Raw genomic sequence first — 23,732 nt, forward strand, 5'->3', positions numbered from 1 at the left:
TTCCCCCAATGGCAATAAACTACATGCAACTTTATGACAATGCTCTCTCCTCTAGCAGGTTCAAAATGCCAGACCTGGACAAAATTTTCATATTTAAAGCCCACGTCATAGCAATTATAATACTTTCACCCAAAAAAAAAAAAGGGTCTTGTTATTTTTCCTCTCATTTTTAACTTTTGCTAAGTTGAAATTAATATGCTGTAGCCTGAAAAAGTTGGAGACATAGACAAAGGTCAGGCACTGAGGTCTCACTTGCAGATGATGTATTTTTTTTTTAATATTAATTCATTGCACATTTTACTCAGCTGGAAACGGTGACCAGTGTCATCTACATCCTTTCCCACAAATCATCTTTCCATTGCACATATTGCTAGCAATTTGAGCTTGCAGTAGATCAGGGGTCTCCAAACTTTTTGACCAGAGGGCCGCATCATTATCTGGCATGGTGTTGAGGGCTGGAAAAAAATTTAAATATAAAATTTAAATAAATAAATTTAAGATGGAACTTAGATAAGTGAGTAAATGAATGAATGGGCTCATTCATTCAACTTCTCTGGCCCTCAGAACGCCTTCCAGGAACAATCAGAGCATAGTTCTGGTCATGTTCAGTTGAGTGGGCCAATGGCTTTCAGGGGACAAGAGGCTGGTAGTGGGCCGGATAGAGGATTGCTGAGGGCCGCATCTGGCCCCCAGGCCGGGGTTTGGAGACCCCTGCAATAGAGTAGGCAACCTTCAGTCTCAAAAGACTATGGTATCGCGCTCTGAATGGTGGTTCTGGAACAGCGTCTAGTGTGGCCAAAAAGGCCGAAAAGATGATGGATGCAATAGAAGATGGACATAATTTCAGGATTGGCTCAGTTCTGGAACACAGGGTTTGCATGCAGAAGGTCCCAGGCCAATTACTGGCATCTCTAGTTAGAATTATATCCAGTCAAGATGCTGGTGAGCTTCTGCCCATTGAAGCAGACCGACAGTACTGAGCTAGGAGAACCAGTGGTCCAGCTCAATAAGGTATCTTCATGCATAATCTTAGAAGATAGTGCGATAGAAAAGGTGCAGCCCAGTGCTCTGCAACTCCCCACACAGCTCTGCAGCAGTGCCAGTGCGGCGTCCACCGGGGAAGTTAAGGCATGTGGAGGTTTCTTAGGGTAAGGGAACGTGTTGCTCCAGGGTAAGCCCCATCTGCCGCTGGGGATCAGCTTACACCTGTACCAGCGTTGATCCATGAAGGTGGATATGGACCTGAAAGGCGATTAGGATTTGATGGGCACTGCTGCCGCCAAACCCATCCTTCCAGGGCCTGATCTGCCCTCCTCCCTGTTCTGCCCACCCGCACCCCGTTCCAGCCCTCTCTTCTTCCCTCCAAACCCCTGCGTAGCCTTACCTGCACTAGCAGTGGACTTGAGCTGCCTTCACATGGACTCAGCTGCTTGGGCCTCGCGGCAGCGGCCAGGCTGCGTGTTCTGGCAAGGTCCCATTTGCAACAGCTGCAAAGTGCATTGGAAGCACAGAATCATAGAGTTGGAAGGAGCCTGATAGTTCATCTAGTCCAACCCCCTGCCTTAGGCAGGAAATAGACCAGCGGAATGCGCCGCATAGGCCAGCACAATACGTCCATAGGATTGGGCCGTGTGTTTGTCGTTTTGAAGCATGAAACAAAATTCCTGGAAAGGACAATGCTGCTTACTTGTGTGTCTTAGAATCATCTTAGAATCTTGTGGTTTGCAGTGAGAGTGTCAGGGTCAAACTAAGCCCTGTTAAGACAAATTTATCTCCACGGTCCAAGAACATGTGGGGGGGGGGGGGAGCAGCAGGATCACATCCATTAGTCATCTCCTCCTGCATCAAAGCATCCACTGGCCATGCCACAGGCAACTGCCCATTTGGTGTTTGTTTGCATAGAGCGGAGCCAAATGCATAGAGGGTTTTTCTACATGACTTGGGAACCTGGTCATCTGGGGTTTGAAATTGCACGGACAAATTCTCCCTGGTTTAGCTTTGCCCTAAGCAGACAAACTTTGAATGTGTGACTGCCCAGAGAAGCATTACCTGTGTGTGTGTGTGCGTGTGTGTGTGTGTGTGTGTGTGTGTGTGTGTGTGTGAGAGAGAGAGAGAGAGAGAGAGAGAGAGAGAGAGAGAGAGAGAGAGAGAGGAGCATCATTTAACCAGAGAAGCTGCACCCCCCACTTCTTGCATTCAGTGAACACAGGAGAGATCATTTCTGTTGATGGCTCAGTAGAACTCCAAGGAATCTTGCCTTTGCCATGAATTCAGCAGATGGCCTTGGACAAGTCACTCTCGCTTAGCCTCAGGCATCTCAACCCTTCCCTTTGAGGATAATATGGACCTATTGGGTCGTTGCAAGGATGACTGAGACAATGTATATAAAATGCTCTGAACCTTCAAAAATGCCATAGAAATGTTACATTTGGTGTCTTGTTTCCACTGGAGCAACACTTGTGATTTGGTTGAGTTTGTTGTCCCTTGTGCATCCACCCATCTTGTTCAGGACTCCCTGAGAGGGAGGAAGGTCATGTCACTGAGAGCAAAGGAAACCAAAAGATGAAGTGACAGAATGAGAAGGCTGGTTCATGAGGAATAACCAGACCAAATTACAATAGGTTTGCTCCAGGTGGCAAATCATTACTTGTTAGTATGACTTTTGTGAAGTATTCCCATTTTCAAGCAAAATCTTGGAAAGCCCTAAAGATAGAAAAGCTTTTAATGTTTCTTTAACCCTCTCAAAAGAAAACCCCCCAAACCTCCTCCAAAGACAGTGCATACTCCAATATCATTAATAAGCATGTGGGTATTTTCTCATAATGCTTCTTTTTTCTCTCGTGGTTGCACAGGTCAGCACCTCCAGCTGAGTGTATGTATATTTCTGACACCTTTCTGAGAACTCATTTGTTTTGAAAATATATGGAACTCTCTTTTTTTTCAAAGGTGTTTTGTGCTTTGTGGTTATACGAGTATTATATCAACAGTTGTTTGTAGGCCTAACCAGTGAGATTTTTTAAAAAGCAAAAAGTTTTTTAAGTGTGAAAGAAATGCTTTTTTAACTTTAGCTTCCCCTTGCAAGAACTGGCCTAAGGAGCATCTAGTCCCACAAGGCTCCAGCCTTGGGCCTTGCATTGTATGACTACTGTTACTTTCAACAGGGAATCTCCACCATAGTGCTTCACCCCTCTGGAAAAAGTCTCGAAGAAAGTCAGTGGCACGGGTCAATCCTTCGAAAGGATGCCTTCTACAAAGTAAAGGAGTCATTTTAATTGGGCTCGCTGAGCTAGTTTCTCTTTCCAGACTGTCACGGCTGCTGTGCTGTAACTGCAAAAGAGAATTTGTCAAGCTTTCTATGTGTGGGGGCTCTTCTGCCATAAGAGAGTCAAGACAAATGTCTGATTGTGCCAGTGAAATTGGTCATGGTGTAGAGCTGTGAGGCGTAGCTTTGAAGACACTTTTCAAACCTCGTTTGGATGTTGCACGTTTTTGAGTGTTTGTAGTCAGGATATGCAGATGCCTCCAGAGGTATTGCGCTGGTCTTATCAAAACTTATTTGACTTCTCTTGAAATTCACAGGTGCTTCACTTCAGAAGGAACCCTGACATTCGCTTCAAATCTACATTTTTTTCTGAAAATGATGGTGTTGAGCCTAGTTGCATAGCTCTTGTGCAGAGGTGTAGGTTGTTTTCTTATGTGTGTTCAAGACCTAGGTTCCATCAGTACGTGCCATTCTGCAGCACTGGCAGTAGCAGCAAAAAAACAGAGTATCTCTGTGTTCCCTTACCTGATGCTCACTTTGTAGGCATCATGTTCCCAACCTGAGAACCAGTTTGATGTAGTGGTGAGACCAGGACAGATCCAGTGTTTGTGTTGCGGGGGACAGGGGACATGAGCACTACCTTAACTCCAGAGCCCAGGTCAACCAGGCAGGTTTACCTGGACTCCTGCCTGGGCTTGGGCCCAGATCTACCTACCAGGTAGACCTGGACTCCTGATTGAGCTTATGACCTCCATGGCCAAAGTTTGCTGGGCAGGTAGACCTGGGCTCATGCCCAGACTTGTAGCCTAGATTTACCTGCCAGACAGACCTGGGCTCCCACTGTAACTCAGCTTAGCCCAATGGGTGTTCCCCTGGCACCCAACTTTGCTCCCCACTGGCATGACATTTTGGGTGGGGAATGCACCCATGCCCCCTTGAATCCATCCTTGGGTGAGACTGGTGGAGATGTTGACAAGGGAGATCGGAGTTCAAGTTTCAACTCATCTTGAATTTCACTGGGTCACTTTGGACCAGTCACTGTCTGTCAGCCTAACCTACCTCACAAGGTGATTGTGAGGATAAGTGGGGTAGCCCCAATTCATGTCCTCTTTTATTTGAGTATGGGACGTAAGCATGTCATACAATTATCATGTCAAAAGCAACAACAACGATCATACTTAAGTACTGGTACATCCCCACCCTGGTTAAGTGTAAAAGTCACATCCATGTAGAATTAGCCCTGAGTGATTTCCAGAAAGAGCTCAGTAGTGGAGTCATAATTCTTCTTTCCCTACCTCCTGCTGGCATGATTTTTGAAGAGACATATACTTAAGAGAGCCAGTCCAGTGTAAGAGATAGTATGACATAAAGGAAAGAGGATGGGACTATGGCCACAGAGACCTACTTAACCATGAAGCTCACTGGATTACCCTGCACTAGGTAGTGTCTCTCAGCCCAACCTGCCTCACAGGTTTTGTTATGAAGATAAAAAGTGGAATAAAAAAGATAAAATGGCTTACCCTGAGCTCTTTGGAAGACAGGTGGGGTCACTGTGCATGCTCACCTAATGGGGTGCACTTGTGTTTTATATTCCAAATGCAGATCCAAGTAACATGGACATTGTCCCAAAGTAACCATAACCGATTTTCACTTTAACACCAGAACCAGGGGACATCCACTAAAATTGAGTGTTGGGAGAGTTAGAACAGACAAAAGAAAATATTCCTTTACTCAGTGTGTGGTTGGTCTGTGGAACTCCTTGCCACAGGATGTGGTGATGGCGTCTAGCCTGGACGCCTTTAAAAGGAGATTGGACAAGTTTCTGGAGGAAAAATCCATTATGGGGTACAAGCCATGACGTGTATGTGCAACCTCCTGATTTTAGAAATGGGCTATGTCAGGAGGCCAGATGCAAGGGAGGGCACCAGGATGCAGGTCTCTTGTTATCTGGTGTGCTCCCTGGGGCATTTGGTGGGCCGCTGTGAAATACAGGAAGCTGGACTAGATGGGCCTATGGCCTGATCCAGTGGGGCTGTTCTTATGTTCTTATGTTCACTTATCCAGGAACTGGAAAAAAACAACAACACACTTCTAGGTCAAAGGAAGTGGCCTCCGGACAGGCTGAACCTCTGCACCTGTCCCTTCAGACACTGATAGCTCTGTGTGTATGTAAAGGGGGACTTTTGCCTTTGGGCAAAATGCTCCTGGCTTTACAAACTAAAAGAGCTGCATTAAAAAAACAAAACATTTTTTTTTTTCCCAGAAACATGTTCTGTTTCTTTTAGTGAGAAAATGCTATCACTCAGTGACAGAAGTCTCTATGTCAACTTTAGCAAATGGGAATATTCTGGGGATGAGAACTGATCAAGTATTTAGGGTGCTTTCAGATATCAATATATTAGGTTAGCGAAAACTGCTTTTGGTGCTCAGCTATGAGAAGTTTCAAAAACTAAATTATCTTGATGGAATCTAACCATTAATATTGCTAGACTGGCTTTCTGTTTCAGTCTCCCATATACAACAGGCCTTCCAAAGTACAGGTGCCCCAAGGGAGAAAAAGGATGTAAAAGAAAGATGCAAAGTGTTTTATATCTTTAATGTGTAACACACATTACCTTTCAACCGGAGCCATATAAACCACCAATATTACAGCTATAAATTTTTCTATTACTTCACTTTTGGCAAAACCCTTTCAGATCTTCAGTTTACAGGTGGAAATTGACACCTCTAACCACAAATGAGTCATATTCTCCTTTATTAGGCAATGGAGGCATAACTTATTATGTTGCATAATGTCTACTTGAATTTTTTACGTGAAAGAAAAACCACCATGTTCTTTGTAATGAAGCTCCTAAAAGAAATATTCATTTTGTAATGGAGCTCCTAAAAGAAATATTCATGTTGCAAGAAAGCAGCAACATATTCTTCTTCCCCCCTTTCCCCAATTTAAGGCTTGGCATGTATTTTAATTAACGTTCTCCTTCTGTATGTTTTCTCTTCCATGCTCAGTTAATTAGAAAATTCACAAAACCAAACTCATTTTCAAAAGGTGCTTTAAATTATATGCACTCTCTCAGAGCAAATTGGCCAAACCAATTCTCAGCCAACAAATTTTACAAATATTGGTTCTTTGATTTAATTTCCAGGGCTTGACACCTAAACCCATTTAAGCCAAGAATGACTGCAGGAGTGCAACGACTGTCAGCATGGGTCTGTGTGCTCTGAAGACTTCCCCCTTCCCTTTCCTCCCCTTTCTTTAAAGGGGAGGAGAAGGGGCGGTCCTCCGATCAGTGGAGAACCACGCCGAGAGTGGCTGCACTCCTATAGCCGCTTCCCAGCTGTGTCTAAGGCTGCCCCTTCACCTCCCCTTTAAAGAAAGGGGAGGGGAGGAGGGAGGCCCTCAGACGCAGTGGGAAGTGGTGTGCACCCTCTCCAATTTGGAAGAGACGTGCGCCACTTCTCTGGCTCTGACGGAGCATTTCGCACGGCTTCTGAGTTGTGCAAAATGCCCCACTGGAGTGTTTTGGGGCCACCAGAAGTGGTGCCCAGGGGGCAAGTGCTGCCTGCTTCCTGGACGCAGCGCTTGCCTCTGTTCAGGGCGCCACTTCCAGTCGCCCAAAGCGCTCCGATGGAACCTTTCACGTGACTTGTAAGTGGCACGAGAGGCTCAGTTGGAGCCTGAACTGCCTCCTCCCTTCCCCCTTTGTTTCAAAGAAGGAATGGAGGAAGCAGCTGCATGGAAGTAATTGCAATGATGATGATTTCACCTCAGTTACTTCCGGGTTAGCGGTGGCGGGGTGACAAAAGGAGAGGTGGCTTTGGGTGGGGAAAAGTCCAGGGTTACCTCTGATGCACAAGTTCTTTCTTTTCCTCCCCATGTACACAGCTTATCTGGAAGCTTAGGGGTACTCAGAACTGGGAGAGAGATGCCTGCCCTTGATAGAGAGATTTCTGGGACTTGGTCTCTGGGTCAGATGCTAAGCAGACATAGACTTCTTTAAAAGCATATATAAAATTTATTTACATGCTAATTACAGATTAAGAATAGATTAGGATGGATACAGGTTCTAAGTTACCCCATGGTGGGTCTTTGATTTCTCCCCGAACCACACCCAAAACTCCTGTAATTGTACTCTGTCACAAACCAGTGACCCATGTGATATACACGTCATTTTCCTCTCCTTATTTGGCATGCTGGTGCATGGTTCTAGCCCTAACTGGGAAATCTGTTAGCCAAGTATGGAAGTTCTGGCCTGCAACTTTGATTTCACAAGACCCTGGAATGTTCCTTTTGGGAAAGCTATGACGCACATGTTTTTCTCTCTCTGCAGGTCATCTTGACATTTACTACCCTGTTTTTTAACAGAAAAACACTAGTCATGCTTTTTCCTAATGTTCCTCCTCTGAGAGAAGTTAGGTTAACCCTAAAATCTCTATCACCCTGGCTCATAGGCAAAGGACTTCGCTGAAGCCTGTTCGTTACACCTGCATGCATGACCTACATTCCCATAGCACGCACTGCTGAAGCTAACAGCTACATGCTCAGCTGATACAGCAAAGAGGCAATGTTAATTATGCCTCAACATAAGAACAGCCCCACTGGATCAGGCCATAGGCCCATCTAGTCCAGCTTCCTGGATCTCACAGCGGCCCACCAAATGCCTCAGGGAGCACACAAAACAATAAGAGACCTGCATCCTGGTGCTATCCCTTGCATCTGGCATTCTGACGTAAGAGGAACAGATGTACAAGATTTTGTACAAATCCATGTGTCCATCACGCTGCCATAAAGCTATTTAACGCTATCAGAATAATGAAAGTACTGGTACTTCATCCCAGTTTGGGTTGAAGTTAATATTTTCCAGTTCCCAAATATACTTTATACTCGTTGAGTATCCCTTATACAAAGTGCTTGGGACTAGAAGTGTTTCAGATTTTGTATTTTTTTCAAATTTTGGAATATTTGCATATACATAACGAGATATCTTTGGAAGGGGACCCAAGTCTAAATATGAAATTTGTTTATATTTCATATACACCTTACATGCCTAGCCTGAAGGTAACGTTACACAATATTTTTTGAAGAATTTTGTGCTTGAAACAAAGTTGATGTACACTGAACCATCAGAAAGCAAAGGTGTCACTATCTCAGCCACCCATTTTGGATTTGGGAGCATTTTGGACTTTGAATTTTCAGAGTAGGGATGCTCAACCTGTAACTGAGCACACTCAGTAGAGACAAACACATTACCAGACAAATTAATGCTCACATCAGGCATGTTCATATTTTTTAATCACTTTACCCTAACATTCCCACTGCTTTTCTGCTGCTTGGTGCCCTTCGCCTCCTGGTTGCCACCACTTCATAATAAATGAAGCAGCATCTTTGTTTTATTTTTCTTTACCCTAACTGGGCCTTGTTTGCCCACACAACCATTAGCTGTAGCAGCCTGCATGATTCTGTTTACAAGAGTTTGTAACATCTCCTCCGATGAAGTGTCATCAAGATCACTTTGTCTTTACCCTCTTCAGCCTCTGCAGCTAACTGGAAGACATGGCAGGGTGGACAAAGAGGTCAAGGTGGTGAGGGCAAAGATAAGGAAAATGACCGTGAAGAACAGCATCAAAACAAGGAAAATGTATTCTGTGAGTGCCGAAGTGGCCGTCAAGGGTGGCACTTTCCACATTCCCAACTTTCATTTATTATAAATATTTATACCCTGCCTTTCCATCTTACATTAAAGCGCTCGTTGTGGCTAATAGAAGAACAAAACAGTTTTGCCTGTTAAACAGTCATTTAGTTTTGCCTGTGCCCTAAACCCAGCACGCAATCCCGTCCTGTTTTAGCTTCCAGAAATATTGGTGCTTTTTTCCAGCAGTGTTGGAAGAACAAAGTGTAAAGACGATTCAAAAGACCGCAAAGCAGGTCACTCCCACACATTAGACTGTGTCGCCATGTTTAGAAACAAAGCTTTCGGAATAACTTCTTCTTTTGTGCTTCGTAGAGATTTTTTTTCAAGTAATGTATCATTCATGTGCTTTGTTGTAAAGACATGCAAATCATTCTGAGGACAAACCAAGTATTGTCATTTCACGGAGAGAAAAGAAAGCAAAAACATGTATTTGGGATGCCTTTAAACATTCATTTAATGCTGGTTAATTTGGGCACAGTACTGCAACTCAGTTGTTGCTCTTGAGCTGTTCAATTAATGGATCTTTTTTTTCTGTTCTTCTTATGTTCTTTCCCATCATCCTTGTTGCCATACCTTTAATTCATTGTGTTGTGTATCTCACCGGCGGCTGTTTTAATTTTTGTTTTCTTTTGTTTTGACGATGCATTTCTTTCGTTTTAATTTGTGGTATGCTCATTTTGGTGGCTTTTGTGACCCAGATCCCATTGACCCATTAGAAGTTGATTTTTATCCTTTGCTTGATGATTTCCCTACCTCAGTCCCAGATATCGCCACCCCCATGCTCCCCCCAGTAGGTGTTCAGGCTGTCGCATTAACCCACGATGCCGTGAGAGTCAGCTGGGCAGACAACTCTGTTCCCAAGAATCAAAAGACAACAGAAGTTCGGTTTTATACGGTCCGATGGAGAACCAGCTATTCTACAAGTGCTAAATACAAGGTGAGGTTTTAAGTGCTTCCACTCATGTTTTTCTTTCCGAATCATAAACAGCATCTCTTCCAAAGGCAAGATCAGGACAATGATTTTCTCAAGGACATCTATCAAAAATAGAAAATCTGTTTTGTCCCTGGCAAAACAGATGATATTTTGCTTCCTTTGGTTTTTGCTTCACATAACGTTCCATTGGTTTCATTGAATTCTAACCCAAATGAATTAATGAGTAAAATCTCAGAGGTGTTTCCTTGCCAGAACAAAAACAGACTTGTGATTTAGCTTAATGTTGGGAAATCCAGTTTGCAGAGCTTAGAGAACACTTGTTAAATGGGCAAAGAGGTACCATTCAAAGTGTTGCCCTCTTATATTTAGCAGGGGGAGGACAAATGTCCCTCTTCACTCCCAGCATGGCATTGTGACACGTGGCTTTTGCTGGTGTCATTTCTGCGTTTTTTTTTCCATTTGTGAGTCCTTTGGGGACAGGGAACAATTTATTTATTTACCTATGTAAACCGCTTTGTGAACTACTCCTGTTGGAAAGCGGTATATAAATATTTCTAATACTAATAATATCAAGAGCCAGGCTGCAATCCTATACACACTTTCCTGGGGCTAAACCCCACTGAACACAATAGGGATTACTTCTGAGTAGCCATACATAGGATTGTGCTGCTGGTCACTTCCATTTACTTTAATGGGATACTATCATCAAAGCGGGATTGGGGGCACTGAAATGCTAATGTTTTGTATCAAGTATGGTTATCAAACAAACATTTCAAATCAATGGACTTCATAAAAAGCAAAAAGCATCTCTTATGCTCACCCGATGCCCTCTTTATTCTGAATAGACACACTTTTCCTTGTTTAAGAAATGTTACTTCTCTCCATGTCCACCAGTGCCACCATTCTGTTGTGCTGGATCTGGGTGATCTCTGGGGAAAGTGGAAAAATAGTGCGACTCTGTCACTATTGTTCTGTCCATTTCTTCAACTTTTATTTACCTATTGTGAATATTGTTACATAAGAACATAAGAACAGCCCCACTGGATCAGGCCATAGGCCCATCTAGTCCAGCTTCCTGTATCTCACAGCGGCCCACCAAATGCCTCAGGGAGCACACCAGATAACAAGAGACCTGCATCCTGGTGCCCTCCCTTGCATCTGGCATTCTGATACATAGCCCATTTCTAAAATCAGGAGGTTGCACATATGCATCATGGCTTGTAACCCGTAATGGATTTTTCCTCCAGAAACTTGTCCAATCCCCTTTTAAAGGCATCCAGGCTAGACGCCGTCACCACATCCTGTGGCAAGGAGTTCCACAGACCGACCACACGTTGAATAAAGAAATATTTTCTTTTGTCTGTTCTAATTCTCCCAACACTCAATTTTAGTGGATGTCCCCTGGTTCTGGTGTTATGTGAGAGTGTAAAGAGCATCTCCCTATCCACTCTGTCCATCCCCTGCATAATTTTGTATGTCTCAATCATGTTCACTCTTGGCACCCCAAGATCTGTCCCACTGGCTAAGAAAAATGGGCAGTGCAAGGAGGGGGGCTTTGTCTGAATTTCCCTCCCCACTGCCCTGGACAAACCAGATAACTCTGGTTAGATACATGAGGCATTCCCTGTCCAATTTCTTGAGCCTGAAACCCCTGAGAACTTGATCTGGGAAACACTCTTCACTTGCTATTTCAGGATGTTCTCCCTTCTTTACTCTCATGATCTCTGCCAATTGTGATCTGAAGAGAATCTGTTTAACAGAACCCATCCTTACATGTAACTCTCCCAATTAGGGACATAGCTAGAGGTGGTGCAAAGTTCTGCAGGGAGCCTTACCACACTGTGCAAAGAGCCTCTCCCCCTTCCCTTCTGAGTCATTCACCTCCATTTCCTCCCCCCCCACCTGGAATGCGTCCAAAGGGGAGGGAGAGGGGCCGCTTGGATAACTTGGTGTGGCTTCCTGCAAAACATAGTTCTTTGCACCCCCTTTAGCTATGCCTTTAGCTATCCTCCATACCTTCTTTACCCAGGCTTCGCGCACTGGAGAGGACACTCCAACTTCGCCATACGGCATCGGCACAACACGGGAAGCAGCAGTTTACCGGTTATAAGTCTTTGCTCGATTGGCGTAGAGCATGACGCCAGGGGCTGCTTCCGACGGTGGGAGAGATCATTGCATCTCATTGGGCAACTACCGCCCGCCTTAAGCTGGGCAGTCCCCAGCCAGTAAGGTGTTGCCTCGCCACGGTCCGTTAACCTCATGGGGTGCGTGGGGTTTAGGGTGAAAACCGACAAGCGGATCGACAACTCTGCACCATGCAACAGAAAACAGAAAACTACTGCCCTAAAGCTGGGCACCTGGAACGTTAGGACAATGACACCTGGCTTCTCTGATGACCTGCAAGAAATAGACGACGCACGCAAAACAGCTGTCATCGACATGGAGCTGAGCAGACTGCAAATGGACATCGTCGCCCTTCAAGAGACTAGGCTGCCAGATTCCGGATCTGTCAAGGAGAGAAATTTCTCATTTTTCTGGCAGGGAAAACCACCAAACGAAACCAGGGAACATGGCGTTGGCTTTGCGGTCAGAAATACCCTGCTGAAATCCATCATCCCACCTACTGTGGGAAGTGAAAGAATTTTGTCCCTGCAGCTCCAGTCATCAGCAGGACCTGTCACTCTCATCAGTGCTTATGCACCGACTCTGTCGTCTCCAGCAGAAGCCAAAGACAAATTCTATGATGACCTGGCCACCACTGTCAAGAAAATCCCTGTAAAAGAGCCATTGTTCATCCTCGGCGATTTCAATGCTAGAGTTGGTGCTGATAACAGTTCATGGCCCACTTGCTTAGGTCAGTTTGGCACTGGGAGGATGAACGAAAATGGCCAACGCCTGCTAGAGTTTTGCTGTCATCACGGTCTCTGTGTCAGCAACACATTCTTCAACACAAAGCCCCAACATAGAGTTTCTTGGAGACATCCAAGATCAAAGCACTGGCACCAGCTCGACCTGATCCTCACCAGACGCTCCAGCCTTCCCAGCATCAAGATCACACGCAGCTATCATGGTGCTGCCTGCGACACTGACCACTCCCTGGTGTGCAGCAGAGTGAAACTGCAAACAAAGCGACTGTATCACACGAAAAAGGAAGGAAGACCTCGCATTGATACCAGCAAGACCCGGGATCAGAGAAAAGTGGAGGAATTTGCACAAGCGCTTGAGGAATCTCTTCCAGGCCTGGCCGACGCAAACGCATCCAACAGATGGGAGCATTTCAAGAATACCGTTTACAACACCGCCTTGTCCATATTCGGCAAGAAGACCAACAAGGCGGCAGACTGGTTTGAAGCCCACTCTGAGGAGTTGACACCAGTCATTGAGGAAAAGAGGAGAGCTCAAGCAGCATACAAGGCCTGTCCCAGTGAGCGCAACCTGCAGGTCCTCCGAACTGCTCGCAGCAAAGTCCAACAGACTGCCAGGAGATATGCTAACGACTACTGGCTCCAGCTCTGTTCCGAGATACAGATAGCAGCTGACACGGGCAACATCAAGGGGATGTATGATGGTATCAAGCAGGCCCTAGGTCCAACACAGAGGAAAATTGCCCCTCTGAAGTCTGCCACAGGCGAGGTCATCCAGGATCGGGCGCAGCAGATGGAACGCTGGGTGCAGCACTACTCTGAGCTATATTCCAGAGAAAATGTAGTCACCGAAGAAGCACTGAACAACATTGAGTGCCTGCCTGTGCTGGAAGAGCTTGACAGTGAACCAACCCTAGAAGAACTTCACGTGGCCCTGGACTCCCTTGCCTTTGGCAAGGCACCTGGAAAAGACAGCATCCCTGCTGAAGTCCTAAAATGCTGCAAAGAGATCATCGTCACTGAGCTGCATGAAATCCTCTGTCTCTGCTGGAGAGAAGGTGGAGTACCTCAAGACATGAGGGATGCAAACATCATCACGCTGTACAAGAACAAAGGTGACAGGGGTGACTGCAACAACTACCGCGGCATCTCTCTCCTTAGCGTTGTAGGAAAGCTGTTTGCCCGAGTTGTACTAAAGAGGCTCCAGGTACTTGCAGAGAGCATCTATCCAGAATCGCAGTGTGGATTCCGAGCCAACAGGTCCACCACTGATATGGTATTCTCCCTTAGACAACTGCAGGAGAAATGCAGGGAACAACGACAGCCACTCTTTATAGCCTTCATAGATCTCACAAAGGCTTTCGACCTGGTCAGCAGAGACGGCCTCTTCAAGATTCTCCCCAAGATTGGATGTCCACCCAGGCTCCTCAGCATCATCAGATCTTTCCACAAGGACATGAAGGGCACTGTTGTCTTCGATGGCTCCACATCAGACCCTTTTGACATCCGAAGCGGAGTGAAGCAGGGCTGTGTTCTTGCACCAACCTTGTTTGGGATTTTCTTCGCTGTCCTGCTGAAGCAGGCCTTTGGAACTGCAACAGAAGGCATCTATCTCCGGACCAGATCAGACGGAAAGCTCTTCAACCTCTCCAGGTTGAGAGCAAAGTCCAAAGTCCAGCTGAAATGTCTGCGTGACTTCCTCTTTGCCGACGATGCAGCTGTCACTACCCACTCTGCCAAAGATCTCCAGCAGCTCATGGATCGTTTTAGCAAAGCCTGCCAAGATTTTGGACTGACAATCAGCCTGAAGAAAACACAGGTCATGGTTCAGGATGTGGACTCACCTCCCTGCATTACAATCTCTGAGCATGAACTGGAGGTTGTCCATGACTTTGTGTACCTTGGCTCAACGATCTCCGACACTCTTTCTCTCGATACCGAGCTAAACAAGCACATCGGTAAAGCAGCTACCACGTTTTCCAGACTCACAAAGAGAGTCTGGTCCAACAAGAAGCTGACGGAACATACCAAGATCCAGGTCTACAGAGCTTGCGTCCTGAGTACACTTCTGTACTGCAGCGAGTCATGGACTCTTCGCTCACAACAGGAGAGGAAACTGAGCGCTTTCCACATGCGCTGCCTCCGACGCATCCTCGGCATCACCTGGCAGGACAAAGTTCCAAACAACACAGTCCTGGAACGTGCTGGAATCCCTAGCATGTATTCACTGCTGAAACAGAGACGCCTGCGTTGGCTTGGTCATGTCGTGAGAATGGATCCCAAAGAATCTCCTCTATGGAGAACTTGTGCAAGGAAAGCGCCCTACAGGTAGACCACAGCTGCGATACAAGGACATCTGCAAGAGGGATCTGAAGGCCTTAGGGATGGACCTCAACAAGTGGGAAACCCTGGCCTCTGAGCGGCCCGCTTGGAGGCAGGCTGTGCAGCATGGCCTTTCCCAGTTTGAAGAGACACTTTGCCAACAGTCTGAGGCAAAGAGGCAAAGAAGGAAGGCCCATAGCCAGGGAGACAGACCAGGGACAGACTGCACTTGCTCCCGGTGTGGAAGGGATTGTCACTCCCGGATTGGCCTTTTCAGCCACACTAGACGCTGTGTCAGAACCACCTTTCAGAGCGCGATACCATAGTCTTTCGAGACTGAAGGTTGCCAATAAATATAGCTATGCCACTGCTCTTAAGCCAAGTAGGAGAACTCACCCACCACCCAAGGCCAATGTCAGTTGGGAGGAAAACAAGCTTTCCTACTCTGTCCCAATGCAACAAGTGAATCATGTACTGTATACTCAGGAGTCTGGGCAGGTGCTGTACAATGCCTGGAAATTTCGGACAGCAGGCATATTTTCTGATTTATCAACTGGATAGTGCCTACCTCCCATTGGCTGTTATTTCCAGGGCCGGGGGGAAGGGGTTAAGCGGGTAATTGTAGCCAGGCCCAGAGTAAAAAGGGGGCCCAGGAGCCAAGAGAGGGGATCCAGAAATTTCCTGGGATCTTACATTTTCCTATCTACTCAGACTTGTTGCCAGCATGGGATGCTGGGGACACTACCATGAGCATGTGGCTGCAGCTACTGGTAAGCCATATGTGCCAGTCCGAGGAATGCATACATGACACTTCTCTGTATTGTGTCAAATCTGGGAGAAAACTGATCTGCTACACTAAGTAGCTCTTTGGTTTGGGGATCCGCTGACCGTGAAGGCATGTATAGGTGCTCAGGGACACAGATGTGGGGCTAGAGCTGCTGCAGAAGCAAGTTTTGGTATGCACAAGACACCTCCCATTCTGGTGTGAGCCTTCCGATGCCACATGTGTGGGTATACTTGAGCTCCAAAGACTTTTCCAGTTGTCTCCACCCCCCAGCCTGTTTTGCCCCTCCCTTTCCTCATTCAGCTTGCCTGTCACCACCCTCCCCCACTCTGTTTCACCCCTCTCCCTTTGCAAACGGGCCCAAAAGAAACTTTGTACCCCCTGATAAAATTCCTCTGAGGCCCTGGTTGTCTCCATAGCATGCTGTCATCTCTTACGTCTTGTCTCTCCCCTCTTACCTGTGAACCTGCTCCTTCTATCAGCCTTAGAAACCAGGAAAGGAGTTTTGTTACTTTCTACCAATCTACGAGGGTCACCCAGAAAGTAATGCACCACATTTTTTTTCTTCAACAATTATTTATTGAACACAATGAAACTTACACACAAGAAAGAATGATGTTTCTTCTACACTCCCTATTTTCCACGCAATCTCCGTCCAGTTCTGTGGCCTTCCTCCAGCGAGACACAAGGGCATGTATGCCCTGTCGGTACCACTCCTTGTTCTGGTCACGAAGCCATTTCTGCACTGTGCGAATCACCTCTTCGTCATCCTCAAAATGTCTTCCGCGAATGGCATCCTTTAATGGCCCAAACAAGTGGAAGTCTGAGGGAGCTAGGTCAGGGCTGTAGGGTGGATGGGGTAACACAGTCCAACCCTGTTTAGTGATGTGTTCCGAAGTCCTCAAACTTGTGTGAGGCCGAGCGTTATCATGTTGAATCAAACATTCACCTGGGTTGTTATGGTGCTGAAGTCGCTGGAAGCGCTTCTTGAGTTTGGTTAATGTCTTCACATAAGCTTCAGAATTAATGGAGCTGCCTCTTGGCATCACATCAATGAGTATGACGCCCTCACAGTCCCAAAACACAGTGATCATGACCTTACCGGCAGAAGCAGTTGCTTTGAATTTTTTCTTCTGTGGAGATTGAGGATGTCGCCATTCCATCGACTGTCGTTTTGTTTTGGGCTCAAAATGGTAAACCCAGGTTTCATCACCTGTCACAATCCTGGACAAGAACGCTTCCCCCTCATCTTCAAAACGTTTCAGCAACTCAGAAGAAATGTTTTTTCTGAGAGATTTGTGGTCTACCGTAAGACAGCACGGAACCCATCGTGCACACACTTTTGAGTAATCAAGAGCACGGATGATTGCATCCACACTTCCTTTGCTGATTGACAGCTTCAGCGCCAACTGCCTAGTCGTTATGCGTCGGTCCTCACGAATGAGCACATCAGCAAGCTGCATCTTGTCAGGTGTGACAGCCGTGGATGGCCGCCCCGAACGCTGCAAATCTTGGAGCTCTGCCAAACCGCCTTCTAATGGCCTCACCCTCTGTGCCCAGCGACTAACCGTACTTCTGTCGACTGCAGATTCTCCATAAACTGTACACAAACGTTTGTGAATGTTCCCAACAGTTTCTTTCTCCGCAGTGAGAAATTCAATGACGACACGCTGCTTGTAACGTACATCACTTACAGACGCCATTTTGAAACAGTGCTGCAGCTACGCTATCTGTCTGAAGAAACCAAAAATTTGTGTGCGCACTCCTGAAAATTCAAATAATGTATATCTAAAGTTTCGCATTCGTACCATTACTGTAGGCTGAGAAAAAAAATGTGGTGCATTACTTTCTGGGCGACCCTCATAATCAACCATAAACTGGGTGGCTAGGAAGCCATCAGAAATTAGCTGTATCTAGGTACCACTTTGTATACACACAAACCACAACCGCAGTAAAAAGTTAGAACAAATATAAACTGAAGCTAAGCAGAAAAGAATCAAAGTAGGAAAAAGATGCATCACAAATGAGGACTCTGCACGTCAAGGACTTAAACAAAATGTATATGTAGGAGATTCAACAACTAAAAATATACTACTCCCAAATAGTATTGATATTCCTCATCAAATAAACCTGGACCAAGGTCTCCCTTGAAGTTCTTAGTCCCAGTGAGGCAGTGGTAATGACACTGGGCAGGATATGTACATTTCACCAGACGCTGCTTACATACAGTATTTTCAGATTCATCTTTATGCCCATAAGGGCTAGGGACAAGTGCATGTGTTTTTAAATAGAACTCTGAGATTACTTCAGCTTCTTCTCATATTTCCATTCTTTCATTTCCGCATTCCCCTACTTCTAGGTATAATCTTGGCTGTATGGCATGTATAAGGGTTCTAGACTAGGTACACAAGACCTCCATAATCCTCTGAAGCTGTAGAAGTGATAGTGACTCACGGCCACTACAGCTTTTCTGTTGTTTTACATACGTTTAGATAAAAACTCCTAAGACATGCTTAAACCAAAGCTAAATGAGGGAAAACGTGGCATGACTAAGTACACATTAGTCCCCATTTATTTACCTGTTCTTAACAGACTTCCGTCAACAGGATGAATAATGCATATCCCTCAGTAAAACGGGTGAGCAGAACACACACTTAACCAAGCTGAAGCACATCGAAACACAAGCTCTTAAAACTGGAGCATTTATTTTTTATAAGAGCATAAGTACATATTTACTGACGAGGTAGCTGAGGTGTTTTCTATCACCTAATTAAATATGTATGTGCAGAGTTCAGAATGTCCTTGTTGGACAAGGACAAGTAAAAAAGCATTTTCCTCGAATCTATCAAACATTTTTAAACACTTTCTTCAATAAAGTGAATTATACAGATGCTGGTTAATATTTAATATGATGTGTGTATGTTCCCCAAAACTGATGCAAGACATTCTGGATGCTGTCCAGTAACAGTTTTAAATGACATATAGTGCAATAAGCCTGGGCTAAAATGCCCCCATTCATATGCCAAGAAAAGGAGGGGGCACTTTAGCAATCTTTGGCAGGGTATGAAATGGGCTGAAAGGGTGAGATTACCACCAGTGGCAGCAAGAGTGGTAGTCACTGTTAAATAGTGGGTCCATGCAAATAAAGGAAGGCGTAGAGATAACAGCTCAACACATTTATTTCATCTTCAGAACAGAACCTGACAATGAAAACACAAGGCAAAAACTCCTGGCTTTATACCCCTTAGCTCTGCCGCGTTTCTCCACAATTGGTGCTGTTGGAACACTAAACTAGAGGGCCAATCGGACGGTAGGATTTTGATCCACCACCCGATTGGCCAGCCATAAGACTGGGCCAACTGGTTATGCAGGATTTCGATCCTGCGTAACTCGCATACATAACAGTTCCCACTTTTGCATGCCAGTGCAACAAGGGCATATGCCCATCCTCTCCAGGCAAAGCAATGCGGGTACAAACCTTCCCAGTAACAGCTCCAGCATCCATGGAAACACCAATACAGCCCACTTTCCATGGAGCAATCTTGGTGTCGGCATTTTTTTAGAGAGCTGTCAGTTCATCATCAGCATATCATTGCCATGATATCAGTGCATTATCATCAGGACATTAGTGCATCATCACTGTAACATCAGCATGTCATCACCATGACATCAGTGTGATGTACACGTGCCACCACTGTGACATTGGCACATCTTTGGTGTGATGTCCAAGGAGCCAATTACTACATCCAATCAGCCTTAACACTGGTGATCACAGAAGTGTGAGCAGGGGTTGGGGCAGGGGGAGCAACCTGCATTTATATGCTTTTCAACAAAAACAGTTCACAAAGCTGTTCACATAGCAAATCAAATAACTAACAGCACAATCCTAGGCAATAAATACCTGTTGTTGTTGTTGTTGTTGTTATTATGTCTACGCAGAAGTAAGTCCCATTAGTGTCAATGGGGCTTACTCCTAGGAAAGTGTGGAAAGGATTGGACTGAGTATGGCTCCCTTTTCCAAAAGGGTTCACACTCTAAAAAGATGCTGAATAAATCTAGCATGATTGCACATCTCTCTCTCTCTCTCTCTCTGCGCCTACCTACCTACCTACTATCTATTTGTTTCTTTCCTTTTTTTATAGTCAGCAGATACAACAGCCTTGAGTCACACAGTTTCGGCGCTTAAGCCAAATACCATGTACGAGTTCTCTGTCATGGTAACAAAAGGTCGAAGGTCAAGCACATGGAGTATGACTGCTCATGCCACCACCTATGAAGCAGGTATGTTTCCTTTATAGTTTTGTAGTTTACATATTTGACCATTATCTTAATTGCTTTAAATTTTACTATTACCAATGTAGATTGCACCTCCCTTTCACATCACTTTGCCACATGTTAGTAAGCAGCCTTGCACTAATAATAATAATAATAATAATAATAATAATAATAATAATAATAATAATAATAATAATAATAATTTGATAGTAATTGGTGCACTAGGAACAATATCAACACAATTTAACAAGTACTTTGCACAACCGGACGCCCCGGCAATAACACCAGTTGAATTACAGAAGACCGCCAGAATTGGCACAGCATCCATCCTTCATGTGTACCTCATCTACACCTAGATGTCAGGCAGATGTCTGTGTGGATGAGGATTTACCAGCTGATAAATGTTGTGGTTTTTGTTTGTATACAATCGTTATCAGCTGTGTTGTCATTTTGATGTGAATAAAATAAATACTAATAATTTAATATTGTCTGGTAGGTCGCCAAGCAAAGCAGGCATTCCTTTGTTGGAGCCAAATTGCTGCACCTAATTAAATGGAATATTTGCAATACTGTCCCACATAAATGCAGAGAACTTCAAAGACCTTTCTCACTAATGATGCAGCATGGTTGCTCTCCAATTCTCCAAAGAGCCCAAGATCAGATGAAAACATGAGTAGAAAATTCTCCATTATTAGAACCAGAGTTTTGCAGTCAGCAGCATTATATATTAATTTATAAAGGGCTCAAGGAGTCTGATTGCATCCAAGGTCTGATGTGAAGGTGAATCTGTGCTTTGATATTATATTAACTTTCTCGGCTGTATTACTGAAGCACATAATAATCAATTATGAAGGACAGCCCTGAGCAATACGAGGTCCCTGATTTCTTTTTGGGTACTTCATCTTTTAAATGAATTTATTTATTTATTTTAAAAAAATAAATCAGTAGTTTGCCAAGACTGACAGCCCAAGACTATCCATGAGAGATGCTGGCTGATCTTCTGGGCTGCCACTGCTGTATATGCTCTGATGTGAGCAGCTTATTGCCAATGGTATGGTAAGCCCCATGCTGGCGGCAGCAGGCCGCAGATCAGCTGTCAATACATGTAAGGCCAGTTTAGGGTGGATCTTGATTGTAGCCACACCTGTGGGACCCTATGCCCCCCATCCTAAGCCTGATGTGCCTACTTCAGCCTAACGGATTAATGCAAGTGAAATAGCTGGTAGATCTGAGTAAGCTCATTGGGGTTCAGCCAGCAGTGGAAGGGGTAACGGCAAAATGTCTTACCTCTCCCTGCCAGCTTGATCCCCAGCTGGCCCATAGCATGCAGCAGACACTGTGTTGGCGTCACAGCACATTGCAGGCTGGCAGAGGTTGGGATATGTGAACAGCATAGAAATATTCCTTAAGCCACCTTTTTGAATATTCATACTATTTCAATCTTGCTTGTTGCTATCATTTCTCCCCAGCTGATGCTGCTTTGGTGCCTACTCTCTCCCTGCTTCTTATTCTTTCTTAGATCATTCATTCCTCCCGCATCCCAACCAGCCAGGGACAATGTCCCTGCTCTACATAGCTAGTGAGATTTGGTTGTATGATGGCATCACCAAGTGAAATGTAGTCTGAGAGAGCAGACTGAAAGGGCGATGTCCATAAATATGCGCACATTTTCATGAGTTGTTTTTTTTTTTTAAAGGAGGTTTTTGGCATAGACTAAAATAGTCTGAAAAAGCATGACAGATTTTTAGTTCTGCATGACTTACATTTATGGTACTGCTCTTTCTGTTATGATTATAATTATTTATCGTAACAACCAGTCCTACATTGTATGTTTATATACCATACACAACAGGGCTGCCCCCTCTAATATGAAGGAATTCAGATGGCCAACCTACCCTTATAGAAGCTCTAATAAGCCTGCTTTATAGTAGGTTTATCAGCAAATGTAGTGCAGACAACTCACCCAAAACTATTATAGGAAAAGCCTCAAATTCATCTGGTTGGGTGGGAAGGGGCCAGGACTTGCACAGTCCATGAGCAGACAAGGCCATTAATGCAAGGAGCTGACTCAGGCAATAAAGTATCATCTGAATTGGCCCGTAGGCAAGACACAGGTCCCTATTCCCAAAGAGCATCTTAAAAGAGGCAATGAGCAAAGAAGGAAAGGAAGAGAGACAAGGGCAGGGAGGAAAGACGTTGGCAAATGCTGCTTCATGTACTCCATCTCGCTTATAGATGGGAAGCAGCCATATCCTATCCTAAACCCCAAAGTGCTAGATTCTCTTCTCTGCAGATCATTTCCAGGTTTGTGTTTAAGTATTTGCGCTTTAGAGTGTCTGCAATCTCATCAGTAGGGCACACAGTTCACAAAGTGGACGAAAGGTGGAAGAAGAATATAATTGGTTGGCAACCTTCAGTCTCATTGCCAACCAATTACTCGTTGTAGTATAAGCTACAGCACCCGGCATTCCCAGGCCGGTCTCCCATCCAAATACTAACCAGGCCTGACCCTGCTTAGCTTCCAAGATCAGATGAGATTGGGCATGTGCAGGGTAACAGTTGCAGATAAAGACCTAAGAATCAGTTCCATTCTTTGTTTTGTTTACATTTAAAGAGTGTGGCCTCATGTTTACAGCTAGCAAGGGGTGCAAACCACTAGGAAAGGCTCCCTGTAGAAGCCCCATTGATATGAATATTAGTTACCTCAAAGCAGCTTGTGTGGATTGAATCCAATGCTGTTTATGTTTCTTGTCTAAAATTTCTCCTTAAAAAATGTCTGGCTTTTTGCCTTCTTCTAAGCCCCAACCTCTGCCCCCAAGGATTTAACAGTCATCACTCGGGAAGGAAAACCTCGGGCGGTCATCGTCAGCTGGCAACCTCCCTTAGAAGCCAACGGGAAAATTACTGGTAAGTTTCTTTGGCGCTCTATACTTTTTGATGTCCAAGTCAGAAAAGGGTATGTGTAAGAGAGGGTGGGGGGGGGGAGGAATAATTAACTCAATGCAAAACTTCCAGAAAGAGAACATAGGAAAATAAGAACATAAGAACAGCCCCACTGGATCAGGCCATAGGCCCATCTAGTCCAGCTTCCTGTATCTCACAGCAGCCCACCAAATGCCAGAGCTGATGAGAAAGGAACAAAGCACATCCTTCATTTTCCATGGAAGAAAGCACTTAAAAAAAAAAAAAAGCACAGTCCTTCAGAGCAAAGGTCTTCCAGTGTATTCTGCTCAGTGGCAATTAGGAATGAATAATAATAGGCAGGTTGTTTGGCATTAATGTAAAACATAATGTACATAATGATAGGGTGCCTGGCCTGGCACGTTCTGGTAGAATGTATTGATGGATGTTTAACTTTGTAATAACAAGGTAAAGCACTGATGAACTGCGATCCCATAATACTGATTGACAAGGCCTGGACTTAATGAATGGGATACAGTGACAGATCTTATTCCCCCAAATATTGCCACAACATCAATGCCTAATTAAAACATCCATTAGAAGCCTGTAATGTTAATGTGCTATGAAAAATAGAACAGAGCTTTTTGTAACAGCAACAGCAAGAAAAGTCAGAGATGTTGCATTTAAATGATTGCTT

General features: G+C 44.9%; 1 protein-coding gene and 1 pseudogene across 1 annotated transcript in view; one reads left to right on the plus strand and one right to left on the minus strand.

The window, feature by feature from the left end:
• DCC (DCC netrin 1 receptor) overlaps positions 1-23,732 on the plus strand; it is a 634,807-nt gene that overhangs the window by 493,696 nt on the left and 117,379 nt on the right. Inside the window, exons 17-19 of the mRNA XM_066618048.1 lie at positions 9,714-9,892; positions 20,002-20,140; positions 22,934-23,041. Coding sequence (XP_066474145.1) covers positions 9,714-9,892; positions 20,002-20,140; positions 22,934-23,041 — 426 coding nt within the window. The remainder of the gene's footprint in view (positions 1-9,713; positions 9,893-20,001; positions 20,141-22,933; positions 23,042-23,732) is intronic.
• LOC136642796 (5S ribosomal RNA) lies at positions 22,584-22,701 on the minus strand (annotated as a pseudogene).

This window comes from Tiliqua scincoides, chromosome 2 (genome assembly GCF_035046505.1).
Source record: "Tiliqua scincoides isolate rTilSci1 chromosome 2, rTilSci1.hap2, whole genome shotgun sequence".
Taxonomy (NCBI): domain Eukaryota; kingdom Metazoa; phylum Chordata; class Lepidosauria; order Squamata; family Scincidae; genus Tiliqua; species Tiliqua scincoides.